The sequence below is a fragment of the Leopardus geoffroyi genome, chromosome C1 (genome assembly GCF_018350155.1).
Source record: "Leopardus geoffroyi isolate Oge1 chromosome C1, O.geoffroyi_Oge1_pat1.0, whole genome shotgun sequence".
Classification (NCBI taxonomy): domain Eukaryota; kingdom Metazoa; phylum Chordata; class Mammalia; order Carnivora; family Felidae; genus Leopardus; species Leopardus geoffroyi.
Window position 1 is genome coordinate 11,104,292 of NC_059328.1, and position 16,600 is coordinate 11,120,891.

Here is a 16,600-nt window from a genome sequence, read left to right on the forward strand (position 1 = left end):
TATTTTATTACCATTTCACAGATGACAGGAGGCTGAGGCTCATTGAGGAAAATTACATCCCAGACGTGACATATTCAATCTAGTCTGATCTAACATTTTTCAGTCCGATTTAGGGCTAGTTATCTCGGTGACTATCATTCACAGCCTGGTCACTTTGGGGACCAATCTCCACAGTTTCCTTCCCTCACCCTCTTCCCCTGAAGGCTTCATGACATTTGGGGAGGGGACTTCCTATCTGTCACTATCCTCTTGGCCTCTCCGGCAGAGTAGCCAGCTTGACTTGACTTAGTCCTTGGCATGACCCCGGTTTCCTCCATGCCTGTGATGTGAAGATCCCATTCTCTGTCCTCTGGGTCCCCAGGTCTCTCTGTGGCTCCACACCCTCGCCTGGTGTCACTCAAGACCATTCACCTGATCACCTCCCTCAGCCATTCAAATAATAGTTATTGTTGTGAAATATACAAACTGAGGAGTAAATGAAATGCAGTTATATTCACCACTATCATCATCATTATCATCATCAAATGAACCCTTGTGGACCATCAACATCAAATGAAGTTGAGAAATTACTCAGCCATTTCCCCCTTTCATTTTAATATGAAAATTTTCAAACATACTGCAAAGTAAAAAGAATTTTACGGAGACCCTCCCACCTAATTCCACCATTAACATTTTGCCATACTCTCTACTGCATATCTGTCTATCCATCCCTCTATTCATTCATTAATCCATCTTTCATGTATTTCAAAATAAATTTCACACATCTGTAGCCTTCTTCCTAAATATTTTAGTATATACACCATTAATCAGAATTCAACAGTTTTTGTCTTTTTGATGTAAAATTAACATGCGGTGTATATGTTATCAATTGCTGCATGACAAATTCTCCCAAAACTTAATGGCCCAAGGGGCTGCCTGGGTGGTTCAATTGGTTAAGCCTCTGATTCTTTTTTTTTTTTTTTTTAATTTTTTTTTCAACGTTTATTTATTTTTGGGACAGAGAGAGACAGAGCATGAATGGGGGAGGGTCAGAGAGAGAGAGAGGGGGAGACACAGAATCGGAAACAGGCTCCAGGCTCTGAGCCATCATGAGCCATCAGCCCAGAGCCTGACGCGGGGCTCGAACTCACGGACCGTGAGATCGTGACCTGGCTGAAGTCGGACGCTTAACCGACTGCGCCACCCAGGCGCCCCCAAGCCTCTGATTCTTGATTTCGGCTCAGGTCACGATCTCACAGTCGTGAGATCGAGCCCCATGTTGGGCTCTACGCTGAGCGTGGAGCCTGCTTAAGATTCTCTCCCTCCCTCTCCCTCTACCCCTCCCCTGCTTGCACACATGCTCTCTCGCTCTCTCTCAAAAAAACAAAAAAAAAACAGAAACAAAACACTGTGGTGGCCTAAAGCAAAATAAAACAAAACAAAAAAACCCAAACTACAACAAAAACAAAAAACCCAAACGTGGGTTTTTTCTCTGATACTCTTTTTGTGGGTCAGGAATTTGGGAGCAGCTTAGCAGGGTGGCTGTAGCTCAGGGTCTCTCATAAGACTGCAGGTAAGCTGTCAGCCAGGGCTGCAGTCATCTGAAGGTTTGACTGGGGCTGGAGAATCTGCTTCCAGGATGGCGCACTCACAAAGCTATTGGCAGGAGGCCCCAGTTCCTCACCACATGGACCTATCCAGAGAACTGCCGGAATGTCCTCCTGAAATGGCAGTTGGCTCTTCCTGAAAAGGTGGCCCAAGAGAGCAAGATGGAAACCACAACATCTCTTAGGACCAAGCCTCAGAAGCCGCTATGTCATTTTTGCAATACCCTACTGGTTACGCAGGTCAGCTCTATCTAGTGTGGATACGACTCCCCATGGGCCTGAATACCAGGAGGTGAGAACTCCTGGCAGCCCTGTCTTGGAGACTGGCTACCACAGTCTGTCTTCTGGTCCTCAATGATTCACCACCTCTCACTTGCACAACTCCCTCACCCTCTCCCAAGCGCCTCCCCGCCCCACCAGGGTCTCATCCCATTCCAGCATCAGTCTAAATTCCAGAAGCTCATCATCTAAATCAAGTCCAGGTACAGGTGGAGCTCACTGGGTGTAGTTCCTTAAGCTCAGGTTCTTACATACCATTCCCAGCAATCTGAAGACTGTGAACTGAAGACATGGGTTGTCTGTCCCTCATGCACCCAACATAGTCTGGTGGGACAGAGTTTATGGACATGCCTTCTTTTCAAAAGGGGAAAAACAAGAAACACACAGGAATCCTTGGCCCAAAGCAATTCTGAAATCCAGCCAGGAAAATGTTGGAAGTTCCTTTATTAGGACTTAGACCTATTCTTGCCCAGAAATGACCCTTCATGGCTCTTGCCTCTGCCCTCCGGTTCCTTGGTTCGGCCCTCTGAGTCCTCCTACCTTTTCCATGAGAGGTATCACATTTGCAGCTGTGCAATTTTATAGTCTGCTACCTGCCTATAGATGCGTGGGGGTCATAGGCTTCTCTTGCTTTTGTGGGTCTCCATCTCCGTCAGTCCACACTGGTAGTGTTCCTTCTTGGGGTTCACCCTAGTAGGCAAAAGCCTTCTTGGCACAAACCCTCCTCTGCCTTGGGCTTCTGCCGAGAATGGGAGGGACAGCCCTTCTTAGAAGCCCTGTGTTTTGCCCGAATCATTCCCTGACACGCCAGCTTGGATCTCTCTGCCTTCTTGACAAAGGATATTACAGTCTTACACTCAGCTTCATCTTTGGAGTGTGCTTTCCTGAGAGTGCCCTTGATTTGGTCTTTGCCCAACCCACATCTTACATTTCATTTGCCATCTGGAGAGGGAGGGAATTTTCAAGTCCTATCAAGTACCAGCTCCTGGTGGTTCAACAGTCCCCCTGTTGGCCTCTCTCCCCTCCTGCAGTTCATGGTAAGTGCCAGGAAGAGGGCAGGTGGCACCTTCCAGCACTCTGCCTGGGCTTCATCACCCAGTTCATTAGGAACATCTTCTACTTTCCGCATCACCACAGGCAATGTGTTCTAAAACTTCTTATAAGGGATCCTTATAAGAAGAGAGAGAGAGAGACACCAGGGATGCCTGCACATGGAGGAAAGGCCATGTGAAGACACAGAATGAAGGCAGCCATCTACAAGACAAGAAGAGAGGCCTCAGGAGAAACCAACCCTGATGCCACTTTGATCTTGGACTTCCAGCCTCCAGACTATGAGAAATATAATTCCACTGTTTAAGCTGCCCAGTCTGTGCTGTTTTGTTATGGCAGCTGAGCTGATGATTGCAAAGTCCATCCACTATTGGAGAGGACAATCCAAAGATGTGAATACCAGCAGATAAGAACCATTGGCACCATCTTGGAGGCTGGCCACCACACAACGAAAAGCACCCAGTCCAAATCCTAAAGACACCCACACGCTGATAATTAAGGCACCCACATGCTGTCCCTGGTGAGGACTGATAATTATCTGACAAGCACCAGGAGACCCAGATGACTGTTAAAATACTGAAGCAACTTCTCTCCCATTTGGCAAATAGCCACCGCTTAAAACTTCTTAAAGTGTCTCTGTCCCCCATCCCTGCCATCCCATTGTCCCAGCCATCCCATCCCTCCTTTGGGGTTCTCCCCACTGGGACCTCCAAATGATCCAGCAACTAGAGGGTTTGTTGTGAACTGGGTTAAACCAGTTGGGTCGTACATGGCCCTTGGGGTCTCTCCTCGATAGGTATTAGGAGCCAGTAAAGACATTTGAGACGGGTGACAGGAAACCACTCCAGCACCTCCCTGCCTGGGTGCAAGGAAAGCAAGTCTCAGATAAATTCTACCCCATGCAGACTTCCAGTAAACATAGCAAAGGGATGTCAAACATCATTCAGCCTATTCTGTAGGTTTGATGAAGTCTGGACTCTGTCCTTTAAGGGCTCTGACCATCACCTAGTAGAAAAGCTCATTCAAGTCCGCCATGACAGGGGCACAGAGGCATCCGGAGTTACTCCCAGAGATGGCATTAGACAGCAGAGATCTAAACCAGGACTGGACACAGGACCCTCCCTGAGTGGGGGCACAAGGACAGGGCTCCCCAGTACTTCAGCCGACCGGCAAGCATACCTTCCTGCTTTTGCCCTTTGGGAGCCTGTTTCTAACATAAAGCATACAAGGGTAATAGGCCACCCTTTTTACCAACTAAAAACCTATTTCTGGCCTCTGGTTTGCTAATCAGGAAAGCCTCCAGTGTCGCCTGCCTCTGGACTGTGGCCTGTGCAGTGTAATGCTGCCCGGCCACCCCAAGCGTGGGGACTCCTGATTGGGGCGACTGACTGCCCCTAGGCTGAAAAGTAAACAACTTGCACATATATAGCAACAGGGAGTCTGCTGAATATTGAAAAACTAAGCCACAGGCCTTGTGACCATCAGTAACGTGACACAGGGGCCTCCAGAATCCGGCTGGATGTTATACTCAAAGCCTTTGCCGTAGAATTAGTGTGTGTGTATGTGTGTGTGTATCTCACTTCTCCTGTATTCCTTTAAAAAAAAAAAAAACCCAGTTATAGATGTTGGCAGGAAAGGAGAGATCAAGTGAAGAAGGAGAACAAAAGGGAGAATGTTCCAGTCAAGTGCTTTCAGATGTGATAGCCACCAGCCACACGTGGATTGAGCTAACGTGGCTAATGTGACTGAGGAACTATATGTTTAATTTCCACTAATTTAAATTTCAAAACCGACACCTGATTCGGTTTTTGGAAGGTTTTAAGTACGCCTGGAACATCTTGAGTATGCAAATCTACTTCAACTGCAAGTTTCTGTGAAGCCCAAATACAGATCAAGTCTTCCCATTGAAAATTTAGCTTCCAATAGCTTAAGATGCACTGGATTTCAAAGACATAGTGCCCCAAAGAAACAGAGTGTAAAATGTCTCTATCTTTTTGGTCTTGATTATGTGTTGAAATGATAGTGGGTTTTTTTTCTAACGTATGGGGTTAAATCTATTATCAAAATTAATTTCATCGTTTTACCCTTTTAATGGAATTAATACCAGAAAAAATTAAATTGCCTTATATGTATAGCTCGCATTATTTTTCTATCAGACAGCACTGCACTAGACAGTTAAGTTAGGATCCAACTGCTCAGGGCCCAAGTGGGTCGGGTGGGGGGAGTGAGCTTTGAACACAAATTTTCTAATCATGAACTTGGTTGGGGGATGTTGGGGGGCGGAGAACAGGCAGCTGCTGGAACCAGCGAGCGGCGTTCCCTCCCAAGCCCTTCTCTTGCCCCTTATGGTGTTGGGCGCGCGCCCCTCCCCCAGCCCTTCGCGGCAGGGCCTCGCGGAATTCCCCAGGGAGGAAGCCGGAAGTGTTTGACAGAGACAAGGAGCCGCCATCTTGGTGCTTTGGGCCCTGGACGCGGGGCCTGCGCCCCCCACGCGGAATGCTGACGGAACGTGGGAGGCACGTTCCCGGGAGTGGTGTGAGCCCAGAGCACCCAGCAGGGCCCCCTCCGTGTCCACAGAGTGGCAGGTCCCCACCATGGTGACAGGAAACCAAGTAAGTGGGTGGGGAGCTTGCTTTTCTCGACTATTTCTAGGGAGACCAACTCGTCCCGGTTCGTCTGGGTCTTTCCCGGCCTTGGTGCTGAAAGTCCCGCCGTCCCAGGAAGCCCCGCAGCCCCTGGCCAACCAGGGCAGCTGGTCTCTTGACCGGTTTCATCAGGCAGCTGCTAAACCTCCATCTTGTGACTCCTCCAATCCAGTCGTTGGCAATCACTTGCCAAGGAGACTCCGTGCGGAACGGCTCCTCGTTGACGGGGTCTGTCACGGTGAACCAGCTCCTCAGCTCCTCGTTCACGGCCTCGTTCCCACGTTCGCCACTCCGCAGTGTGCTGGTCCTGGAACCAGACCGGCGGGGTCGGACCCGACTGCCCCTTTGCCGGAGGCGTGGCCTCAGTCTCTCTGCACCTGGGCTTCTCAACCGGGGGGGGGGGGGGGCTGAAGCTGCACCTGCCTCACTGCGTTTTTGTGAGCTCTCGCGTTTTCGTAGGGAAAGCACTGGTGCCACAGAAGGCAACAAGCCTGCTAGGAGTTCTTGGTTATGAGTGGGCTGGGCCCTGAGCTTCTGTTACCCTGCAACGCCTTCCCGGTCTGTTAAGTGCACAACAGAATTGAGACAGGTGCGGGTTCGCACAGGAGCTCGGCCTCCTTCAAGCCCTGTGAGCTTGGGCAGAGGATTTCCCTCTCTGTGCCCGTTTACACATCTGTCAGATGGCAGCAGTAAGTTCATCTCAAGGGGCACAGACCCAGACATGGTCCCCGACCTCACGGAACTTACCATTCAGTCGGGGAGACGGACGTTAGCGAGAGGATCACAGAACAACGTCTATCAAATGGTAACCGCGACAACACCCGACAGCCGAGGTGCCCGGTACCCTGTGAGCTCATAACTACAAGGACCCGACTTAGTTGGGGGATCGGGAGGGTATCCCCGGAAAGGTAGGCGACCTTTACCCCGAAGTGCAAAGGGGAGGGAACAGCATTCCAGGTGGAAGGTGAGTGCCGAGGCTGGAGTGCAAGGAGTTGGTCGGCGTGGCTGAAGAGTGAGCTCCCAGAGGAGGAACGTGGGGACCCTGTAAAAAGCATGGGAAGCGATGGCCGGTGTTAACCCGGGACGGGACGTGACCCAAGGTCCAGCTACACCAGGAGGCGTCTGACTTCGGATAGGTTTGCCTCCACAGGGAGACCAACTTGAGCACAACTGAGAAAGAAGGCTCCTTCCCTCTTGGAAGAGTTTTGCTTGGCCAATTTGTTTTGTTGCCTATAAGGAACAGATAAGAAATCCAGCCCGCCCCAAGGTAGAACGAGGACATCGCTGGGATCCCAGCCCGTTCTGGTGCAGGAGCCCAGGCCCCTTTCCTTCTGCGCGGCGAGGGATACTGTGGCCGCAGCCGCTCATCCAACGCACAAGGCCATGTGCTCCTCCGGGCCTTTGACTATGTCCGCTCGTGCTTCTGGAGTCCACAGACACGTTCAAGACCTGGGTGGGGCAGAAAATCACTGGCCCTGAAATGCATGAATACAAAATGCAGAATCAAAGCGAATGAATGATTAAATAAAATGCCCACAAACCTGACGGTGTGTACTTCCTTCATTGTCAGTGTTAACATTCATTAACGTTTCGTGACCTTTGGAAACAATTGGTTCAATTTCTCACCTCACGAGAAGCCAAGAATGTGCGGCGATTGCCCAGAAGTCAGTCAGGTGGAGATTTAAAACCCCACTTAAAGCCAAATGATCTCAAAAGCAGAAATCCAGAAGTCTTTTCAAAAGTTTCTACGCTGAAAAAAAATTTAATCGGTGTTCGTGTGAGTGGATTGTGTGCAGAGGGGGACCTCCACACGTAATGATGCCAGGACTCCAGAAAGTCATGAAAAACCCTTGTAATATTGGGGGGGGGGGGGCGGGGGATAAGGAAAAATCAGGAAAACCTAAACATCTATAAAATGGATCCTGGTTAAATAAATATGTTTGGCACGCTTGTATAATGGACTACAGTGCCACCATTAAAAAGAACATAGTAGGGGCGCCTGAGTGGCTCAGGCAGTTGAGCATCTGACTTCGGCTCGGGTCATGATCTCATGGGTTGTGAGTTCAAGCCCCAACTGGGGGTGGCTGTTGTCAGTGGGAGCCAGCTTCGGGTCCGCTGTCCCCTCTCTCTCTGTCTCTGCGCCTCCCTTGCTGGCACTCACTCTCTCTCTCTCTCTCAAAAAAAAAAAAAATAAACATTTAAAAATATAATTAAAAAAACACAGTATAAGGGAATTAAAAGGCACAAACTCCTAGTTATATTAAAAAAAAGAAAAAGGAATGTGTCATAGCTATAGATAGTGACGTGGGAAGATGTTTTTGTTCATTGTAAGGTGGAAAAATGGGCCAGATAAAAATCTCTGCAATAGAAATCCATTCTTTTAAAGATATAATTGCAATAAAAAATAGCTGACATTCAGTGCTGAATGTTAAGGTAATGCTCAGGGGTAGGAAACTTTCTCTGTAAAGAGAAACTTTTTCTGTTAATATTTGAGACTTTGTGGGTTCTATGGTTTCTGTCACAGCTACTCCGCTCTGCCTTCGTGGCTGGAAAGCAGCCATAGACAATATATAAGTGAATGACTGTAGCTGTTGTTTCAATAAAACTTTATTTACAAAAACAGCTGGACGGCCAGTTTGTCCCTAGGTCCGTGGTTTGCCAGCCCCTGCTGTACATCATTACTTCATTTAATCCTCAAAGTGCCCTTTATAACAGAGACTAACATGTAAGTGATATAACCAAGGCTTGGCGAGAGTAAATGGCCTGCCCAAGGTCATCAGCTCTTACGTGGCTTAGCGGAAAGCCTAGAAAGAGACACACCAAAGCCCACCAGCCTGGTTAACACCGCGACCTGGGATGAGGTAGCTCTTACCCTTTCTCATACTCCTGTCATGCGTGTTCGCCGTTGCCCAGTGAGCGTATACATCGCTTTGTAATTTTCTAGTAACGGGGGAAAAGACTATGAGGTTGGTCTGAAAATAGCCTTCCAGACCTTAGGGACCCTCACCATGTTAAGGTAACGCTCTCTGTTGATCTTGTGTGTTAGTGTGGACCAACGCTGTGGAACTATCAGAACCGTCAGTGGCCGAAGGGATTCCCGAGGCAGGACCTTCCGGGGAGATTTATGCGGACCAGGACTCAGACCAACAGGATAAGGTGAGGGGTCCTGTGCACCTGACGTTCAGTTAGCTCATGAATCTTCACCGTCTTCAAAAGAGATTGTACCCCCCTCACTTTACCGATGGGGGAGCTGAAGCTCAGAGAGGTTAAGTCACTTGCCCAAGGTCACGCCGTGTGAGGGGCAGAGCTGGCATTCAACCCTAGGTCGGGTTAACTTGGAAGCTGGTACTCCTGACTCCCACACGGTAGCTGCTTGGTCAGCCACGAGTGGTAGGACACTGGTGGGGAGCACACATCTCCTGGCAGGAAGGTGTGAGCACTGATGCCGAGGCCTGAGCGAAGACGGGTTGGTTGAAGAATCCGAGAGGTTTAGAATGAAATGGGAATGGGGGCCAGAACCGGTGAATTCAAGCCATCCTGGGAAGGAGCCAGGTTGATGTCTCCCTGCATAGACATAACCCTGAAATTATCCTAAAAGAGGCAGTCCTGCATTATCTTTCTTTCCAGGGCCTGAGCCTGCAGCAATTTTCCAAGTTTGTGAGGAGCAGAACCACTTGGGGTCCTGGTTAGGCGTGGGAATCTGTGACGTCAAATGGCAGGTGTCTGGGGACCAGACTTTGGAAGCGTTGCAGAGAGGCAAGAAGCCAGGCTCAGATACTGTCACCAATTGTCTATTGCTGTGTACGAGCCACAACAAAACTTAGTGGCTTAAAACAGTAATGTATTGGGCTCCTTGGCTGGTCTCCCTGAGACCCTTGATCTCACGGTCGTGAGTTCAAGCCCCATGTTGGGTGTGGAGCCTACTCAAACCGCGCCCCCCCCCCCCCACATACGCACACACACACCAAAAAACCCAGCAGTTTATTACTTCCCAGCATCTACAGGTTGACCTGGAATGTTCTTCGGCTGGTGTCCCCTGGCTTCGCTCATGCAACTGTAGTCAGCCAGCCCTTGGCCCAGCCAGTGGTCTGGGATGGCCTCTTCTCCACGTCCGGGACCTCAGCCAGCACCCCTGGCATGCTGGGCATCTCTCTGCACATGGGCTTAGTATCCGGGGCTCCTTTACAGCACAGCAGCCCCGGGCTTCCCGGAGGGCCAGAGCAGAAGCTCTACGGCCTTTTAAGACCTTGCCTGAAGATTGCTCTCCATCTTTTCGGCCACATTCCCTTGGTCAAAGCAAGACACGGGACCAGCCCATATTCGGGATAGTAGATTCTGCTGGCAGAAGCTGCAAAGCATCTGTAGCCCGTTTTCAATCCATCCCAGTTTTACGCTGGAAATATTATGCAACCAGATTTATAATTTTTTCTATTTGTAAGCCATTTACACCGACTTCCCAGAACTTCTTCAAATGGAAGTGCCAATAAACCAGCTGAAGCAACCAAAACAAAACAAAACAAAACAAAAAGCATTTATTGGCTCATCTTCTTGAAAACTTAAAAGCCTACCAGTTTCAGGCATGGCTAGATGTACAGGAGCTTAAGTAAGATCACCAGAACATTCCCTACTACCGATCTCTCCCTTCTGTTTCCCTCGGAGTTTGGCTCTCTAACAGCACGCTGGCTTCATGTGTTGGAAAAGACCAACTCAGGCAAACAAGCCTCTAAGTTTAAAGCTTTGATCCAAAAGGAGGCAAGATGCTCTCCCTCGGTAACAGATGCGCCAAGTCTCTGAGAAAGCCCTGATTGGCCAGCTTGGGTGCACATGGGAGGCAGGACAGGAAGGAGCAGGGCACATGATTGACGGCCCTACCAAGACCACAGGGAAGGGGGCGTGTTTTCTCAAGGAAAGGGGGGGCGGTTCTCACGGGGGGAGGGGGGTCTTGTTCTCAAAGAAAGGCAGAGGCCGCAGAGACACCACACCCTGCAGGCTTCTTGGTGCTCCAGAGCCCAGCACAGGGTCTGGCGCGTAGTAGCTGCTCAATAAATGTTTGTTGCATAAATGATAAGTGCCCGGCTGACCTTAATTGGGTGGAACAGACGCGGCTGCCCAGGTGTTTCATGCCATCCCTTGAAACTCTGCCGCAAGCATTTGCAGGGATTCAGAGAAAGGCCCTTGGCAGCAACTGGCAATGTCAGGGAGGCTTCCTCAAGTCGGAAACCCTGTCCTTCCTTGGGCCAGGGAGCTGGCAGGGCGTGAGGCTGACTGGGTAGCTAGCTCCCCAGGAAATGAGCTGGCCTACAAAAAAGCCATTTCCCCTCTTCCGACCAATGGAAAATCGCGGGAAGAGCAGGGACTATTTAAATTTTTTTTTTTTCAATGTTTATTTATTTTTGGGACAGAGAGAGACAGAGCATGAATGGGGGAGGGGCAGAGAGAGAGGGAGACACAGAATCGGAAACAGGCTCCAGGCTCTGAGCCATCAGCCCAGAGCCTGACGCGGGGCTCGAACTCACGGACCGCGAGATCGTGACCTGGCTGAAGTCGGACACTTAACCGACTGCGCCACCCAGGCGCCCCGAGCAGGGACTATTTAAAAGCAGAAATTCTGCAGCTCCATTTGCAAATACACCTGAGGACTTGTTTTTCAGATTTTCTGACGCTGTCTTGATGACTTCTGGTGAGAAGTTTGGGGCTTATTTTCTTTTCCTTTGGGGGAAAAGCCTAACACATTCTTTGGCTGCAGAGTCTTCTCTTTTCGGAGACGTGGAGAACTGGGGCAATTACACCTGGGGGTAAAGTCAGTTGGCAGTTGTTTCCCCCCCCCACCCCCCGACCCCAAGTTTACACGAGCCCACACAGATAAACCACCACGCCTGTCTCGTTTACTTTACAGGCTCGGTTACCTGGAGTACATTTCTCCGTGAATAACGCAAAGAGGCAGGATGTACCAGAAGGGAGGAGAGGAGAAAGAAAGATTTCAGAACGTATTCAACTTTTTAAGTTAAAAAATAGCCCTCATTATAGGCAGCGTGTGGTCAAATAGAATGTCATTTTCCTAACGACCTTTCCTAGGTCCCCACCGTGCTAGGCCGAATATTGTAAACAAAAATATTAGAACTAAACTCCCTAGCAACAAAAGCTCCCGTGTGGGGTGCTGGTTCTCAACACAAAAGTATAATTGTATGAGAAAGGAAATTTTCAGTGCCTGTGAGGTATAAACATCTATTACAGGAGTGCGTATACAGGTGTATCATTTTCACCAAACTCTTGTCTCTGTGAGGTTTTCCGCGTTATGAGGATGACTTTGAAAGTCTGCCTTTTCCCTCCCCGCCTGTCCTCACCTTCCCAAAAGAATTACGCCGCGTTTTTCCTACATTTTTTTTTTTTAACGGGCTCAGCCTTGCACCCGGACCCACACCTAGTAAACTCCCTATCTGGCCTCCACCCAGGATGAAATCATTCTGCTGCTGGGGAAAGAAATCAGCCGTCTCTCGGATTTTGAACTCGAATCCAAATACAAAGACGTCGTGATAGCGAACCTGCAGAACCAAGTGGCCAACCTGAGTCAGAGGCTGTCGGAGAAAACCTCCTCCAGGCAGAAGGAGAGGGGTACCTCACAGAACTTCCAGGTTTTGGATGAAGACATCGATGCCAAACAGAGAGAGATCGAGAGCTTGAAAAGCCAGGTAGGACTCAGAGACAAGTTGGTGAAGGCCTTAGAATCGGGACACAGGGCGACAGCTCCTGGGTAGAGCCGGGGAGCACGAGGGGAGCCACGCGGATAGACACGAAAGGGGTAGTCCCCGTAGCGTGGTGGCTATAAGCACAAATCCCAGGAATCGGGGGCCCGGCACACATAGCCCAGTAGAACCGTGTTAACTTTGTTAAGCGCCTATAGCGTGCAGGCACCCGGCACAAGTGCCGTAGACCCGTTGGCTTATTTAAATCGCACCGTCCTCTGACATGTACCATTCTACAGAGGAGGAGACTGAGGCCGGCTCAGAGACCACGGGGAGCTTGTTCCGTTTGCCCAGTAAGTTAGGAGCAGCGGGTGTGTGCCGAATGCAGGTCCGCCCCTTCGGAGACCTCACGCTTTCACGGAGCTTCCTGTTTCTACCCAGATCTTTTGCTTCAGTGACTGGCCCTCATATCCACCCAGCCCCAGCCAGAAAGAGCTGTGGGCAGTCAGCTAGAGAGGAGGAGGAGGAGGAGGAGGAGGAGGAGGAGGAGGAGGAGGAGGAATCCCCAGTCTTCCAAACACCGAAGCCTTCGCCCAACCCCGAAGGCACTTGCTGGCTCACTTGCAGGCAATGCCATCAGACAAAAATTCTCCACCCGGAATTTCCACACTGTCCAGGATAGTCACATTCTTTTCTCTTGAGACAAGCTAGATTCCCCCCGCCCCCACCCCCCAGATTTCTTCAAGTACTTTATAATTGGCCATTGACCTGGTACATAAATTATGTGTCAACAAAGTTGGTTTAAATTAAAAAAAAAATTGGCCACTGATGAATTGTGGTCTCAGTGCATAATGTTGCCTAGACCTCGTCATGCCTGGGGCCTCTTTTCTCTGCTTGCCTATTCATGGCCTTTCCCTCTGTGACCAATTCAAGGTGCGTGGCCTCGATCCTAGAAATGGTGCCCTAGAAAAGGACTGAGGTCGTGCGTGGTGAACCTAGGAGATCCTACCAGGAGACTATAAGCTCCGTGAGGGCAGAGAGTGGGCCCAGTTACCTTCTAGGGCTCTGTTAGGACCCTGTCTGTTCATTCATGCATTCATTCCATCAATCATCCACCCGTCCATTCAGTCACATAAGATTTGTTGGGTGACTGCCTTGTGCCCTGCCCTCTTCTGGGCTCTGGGAATTTGGCAGAGAACGAGGCAGGTATGACCTTGGCCTCCCCTTGGTTGTGTTCCCAAGAGGGATCCTAAATAAATAAATAAATACATAAATCATAAATAAATAAATCTATTTAAATTTATTTAAATGAACAAATGACTCCTCAGACGTGTTTTAGGGAAACCAACGAAAGCAGCAGATTCTATAGGATTTCCTACTTGACGGCCGCCTTCACGGGTAGCCGACTCCTGAATGAGCATCTTTTCTTTGCTTGATCTAAACCCAATTTTGCTGTCGGACAGAGTAATTTCCCTTTCAGTTATTCTCCCATTTCAGAGATTTCCTGAGTGCAGGTGGCATGTCTTGCCCAGATCCGTGGACAAGGGGTGAATTAATCCCCATACAATTTTTTTTTTTTAGTCAAACATATTTGACAGATAACATCACGTAATCCTCTCCTATCTCTGAGTGTGTTCAAAGTGGCTGGTGATATCTGGAAACGAGTTTCTCACGAAGAAAGCGTCTAGAAAGAATTACACCAACCCATCGTTCTGTTGCCTCCCCGCCCCCCACCCCTTGATCTTTGCTGGTAACCGAAAGAGAATATTTTGTAACAAGGCGTATCTGAACCGGAGGCTTCGGTGGGTTCGAACCCGAATCAAGTTCTGTCGGCTCACGTTGTAGTTTCCCAAATGTTCTACCACCTGCAGGACATTCAGCCAGAAGTAGAAGCCACATGGGCAGGTCGGTTTATTGTTCGGATTGCTAGGTGCTCCCTGGTCCCCCCGAAAGTGGGTGCATCATGACCTGCTCTGAAAGGTCTCCCATCCACTGCTGTATCACTAGAAAGTACTTGCCTCTGCGTGCCCTTGAACGCCTGTGCTCATTAGCAGGCAAATTACTCTCTCGAGGCTATCCTAACACTATTAGCTTTCTTATGACTCACTGCCCATCTTATTACACAGGAGAGCAGACGTGAAACTTCTTGGGATGTGTGCCCGTTACAGACAATATGGGTACTCATTTTGGTAGGGAAAGAAACAAAGATGTTTGGAGACTGGAGTTTTCTCGAAATCTGAACTCCTAAAAACTCTGATGCGTAGTTTGAATTCCATTATATCTGTCGGAAGCAGAAGCACTGGCATCTTCGGGCAGGAGGGCATGTGGTTTCCCCATCCCTTCTGGACGTTTGTCTCTTTGTGCTGTGCCTCTGGTGTCACACAAATAAAAGCATGGAAAAACACTCTTAAAAATTATTCCAAGTACCTTTTATGGGAAAGTTACATTCCCCCCCTCCCCCCCACCGAGAACAGTACGAGGTGAAAGAAATGTTTTCACTCAGAGTTTCAAAAGCACAAACATGCAAAAGTATAGCCTTGGGGAGCGTGGGGGACAGTCATCTGTGTCCCCACCACCTTCTAGCGAATGCCCCCTCTCCTGTGTCTCCGATACCCCGGGGGAAAAAGAAAGTGTAAGTGCCCCAGTTGTCATAGAACCTGAATAACGATGGTTCATGAAATGAGCCAGAAAACTCGTGAAGCCTTGATGCTTCTGTTAATTTTACCAGTCATAATGCCAAGTCTCAGGGACAGAAACCCAGAACGAGGACTATGAGCGCCACCTGGTGGCAAGGCCCCCTGCGCCCTCACTTGCATTACCTGAGTGCGTCCCCCCCCTCCCCCCATCATTTTTTACGCTTCATCCACAGCAGGATAAGCATGTTAACAGGAATCACGGCACTTCTGCCTAACGGTCACACTGGTTTGAAGTGAGCCGTGGCAGGGCTTACAAATGCCCGTGAAAATACTGCCAACCTACCTTCCCCCCCGACAGACTTGAGAAGCCACAGGTAAAACACACCTGGTGAGGTCAGAGGGTAGTCACGGCTCCTACCCGTACGCCGTGTGCCAGGCGTGATCCGAGCACTTGTCCATGCCCTAACTTATGAAAATCCCTTTAACCATCCTGTGCGGTTGGGACCACCATCACCCCACCTACAGAGTGAATCGGTGAGACAGAATCCGGTGTCCTCCCTGGATTCGTCAGCCTGTAAGTGCCAGAAACAGAAGCGGAGGGCTCCCGGGTCCACGCTGTGCTCTATGCTGGATCCTAGAGCCATCCAGCAAGGTGGAAAGAGCTAGAACTGGGCACCTAGACCCTAGTTGAATCATAACTCCGCTCCTGCCTAGCCACGTGATCCCGAGCAGGTGACCTCATCTCTGCGAGACTCTGTCTGCTCAATGGGAGAAAATGGGAGCATTGACGGGAACCTCGGCCTTCTGCGGCGCTGTGAGGAGCTGTCGAAGTGTCATCTGTGAAGAGGCTTTGTGAGCTCCGAGCGTCCCACGAGATACGAGCTACTGTTGTTATCTTTGGAGTGAATTACTTTCGTAACCTGCTTCCCTCTCACGAACTTTGCTCTGCCATCCGGTCAGTGCCGGATGATCTGGAACCAACACTTGGTCTGTTTATGGCTGAGAGTCCAAAGGTGGTCGGGAGGTGTCTGGGGGATCAGGTATCCCCGGTGACAGCTGCTCCTGAGCCACTTTCTGGGCGCAAAGACAAGGTTCATGTTTTCATTACATAGGACGTGGTGATCACTGAAGGAACAGGCCCTCTCCTGTTCGAAGTCAAAAGCACGGCTTTCCCGACCCCCCACCAAAGATCAATCCAAATCTGTTGCCCAACTGCGGAGAAGTACCAGCAGATCCGGCAGGCCTGGGCAAGCCCCCCCTGACTGTGTGTCGCCTCCTCCCACAGATCAGTGCCCTGCAGAAAGGCTACAACCAGGTGCTGTGCCAGACCCTGTCTGAGAGGAACTCAGAAATCACATCCCTGAAGCACGAGGGCGAGAACCTGAGGAAGGACAATGCCGTCACCTCAGGTGAGCGCTCTCTGACCTGGGCCTGAGAGCTGATGCCCTCCCCCTCCTTCCCAGGCCACGGCGGACATCGCCAGCTCACCACCGAGCCGCTGCTCCCTGATCTGGGGCACAGCCTCAGACACCTTCTCAGTGGCCTGCGTCAGTGAGTTCGAGTGCGCCCTCGAGAGAGGGGTTTTGCCATCCAGTTTCTAGGGCGGGGCCCGGTAATTATTTGAGCCAAGGTTATCTCTGAGCTGTGTCTGCTGAGCGTCGGCCTCGGCCAGCTGGCCTTCGACGCAAGCCCAAATGTGGACAAAGCGGGGTCACCACGTT

General features: G+C 50.0%; 1 protein-coding gene across 15 annotated transcripts in view; it reads left to right on the top strand.

Annotated features, from left to right (window-relative positions):
- FHAD1 (forkhead associated phosphopeptide binding domain 1) overlaps nucleotides 1-16,600 on the top strand; it is a 121,367-nt gene that overhangs the window by 31,571 nt on the left and 73,196 nt on the right. For 14 of the 15 annotated variants that reach the window (XM_045475731.1, XM_045475735.1, XM_045475729.1 and 11 more), the window contains 3 exons: nucleotides 8,607-8,716; nucleotides 12,013-12,249; nucleotides 16,165-16,288. In XM_045475731.1, coding sequence (XP_045331687.1) covers nucleotides 8,607-8,716; nucleotides 12,013-12,249; nucleotides 16,165-16,288 — 471 coding nt within the window. Of the gene's footprint in view, nucleotides 1-5,331; nucleotides 5,528-8,606; nucleotides 8,717-12,012; nucleotides 12,250-16,164; nucleotides 16,289-16,600 lie in introns of those variants that run through there. The other variant, XM_045475740.1, reaches the window with a different exon arrangement.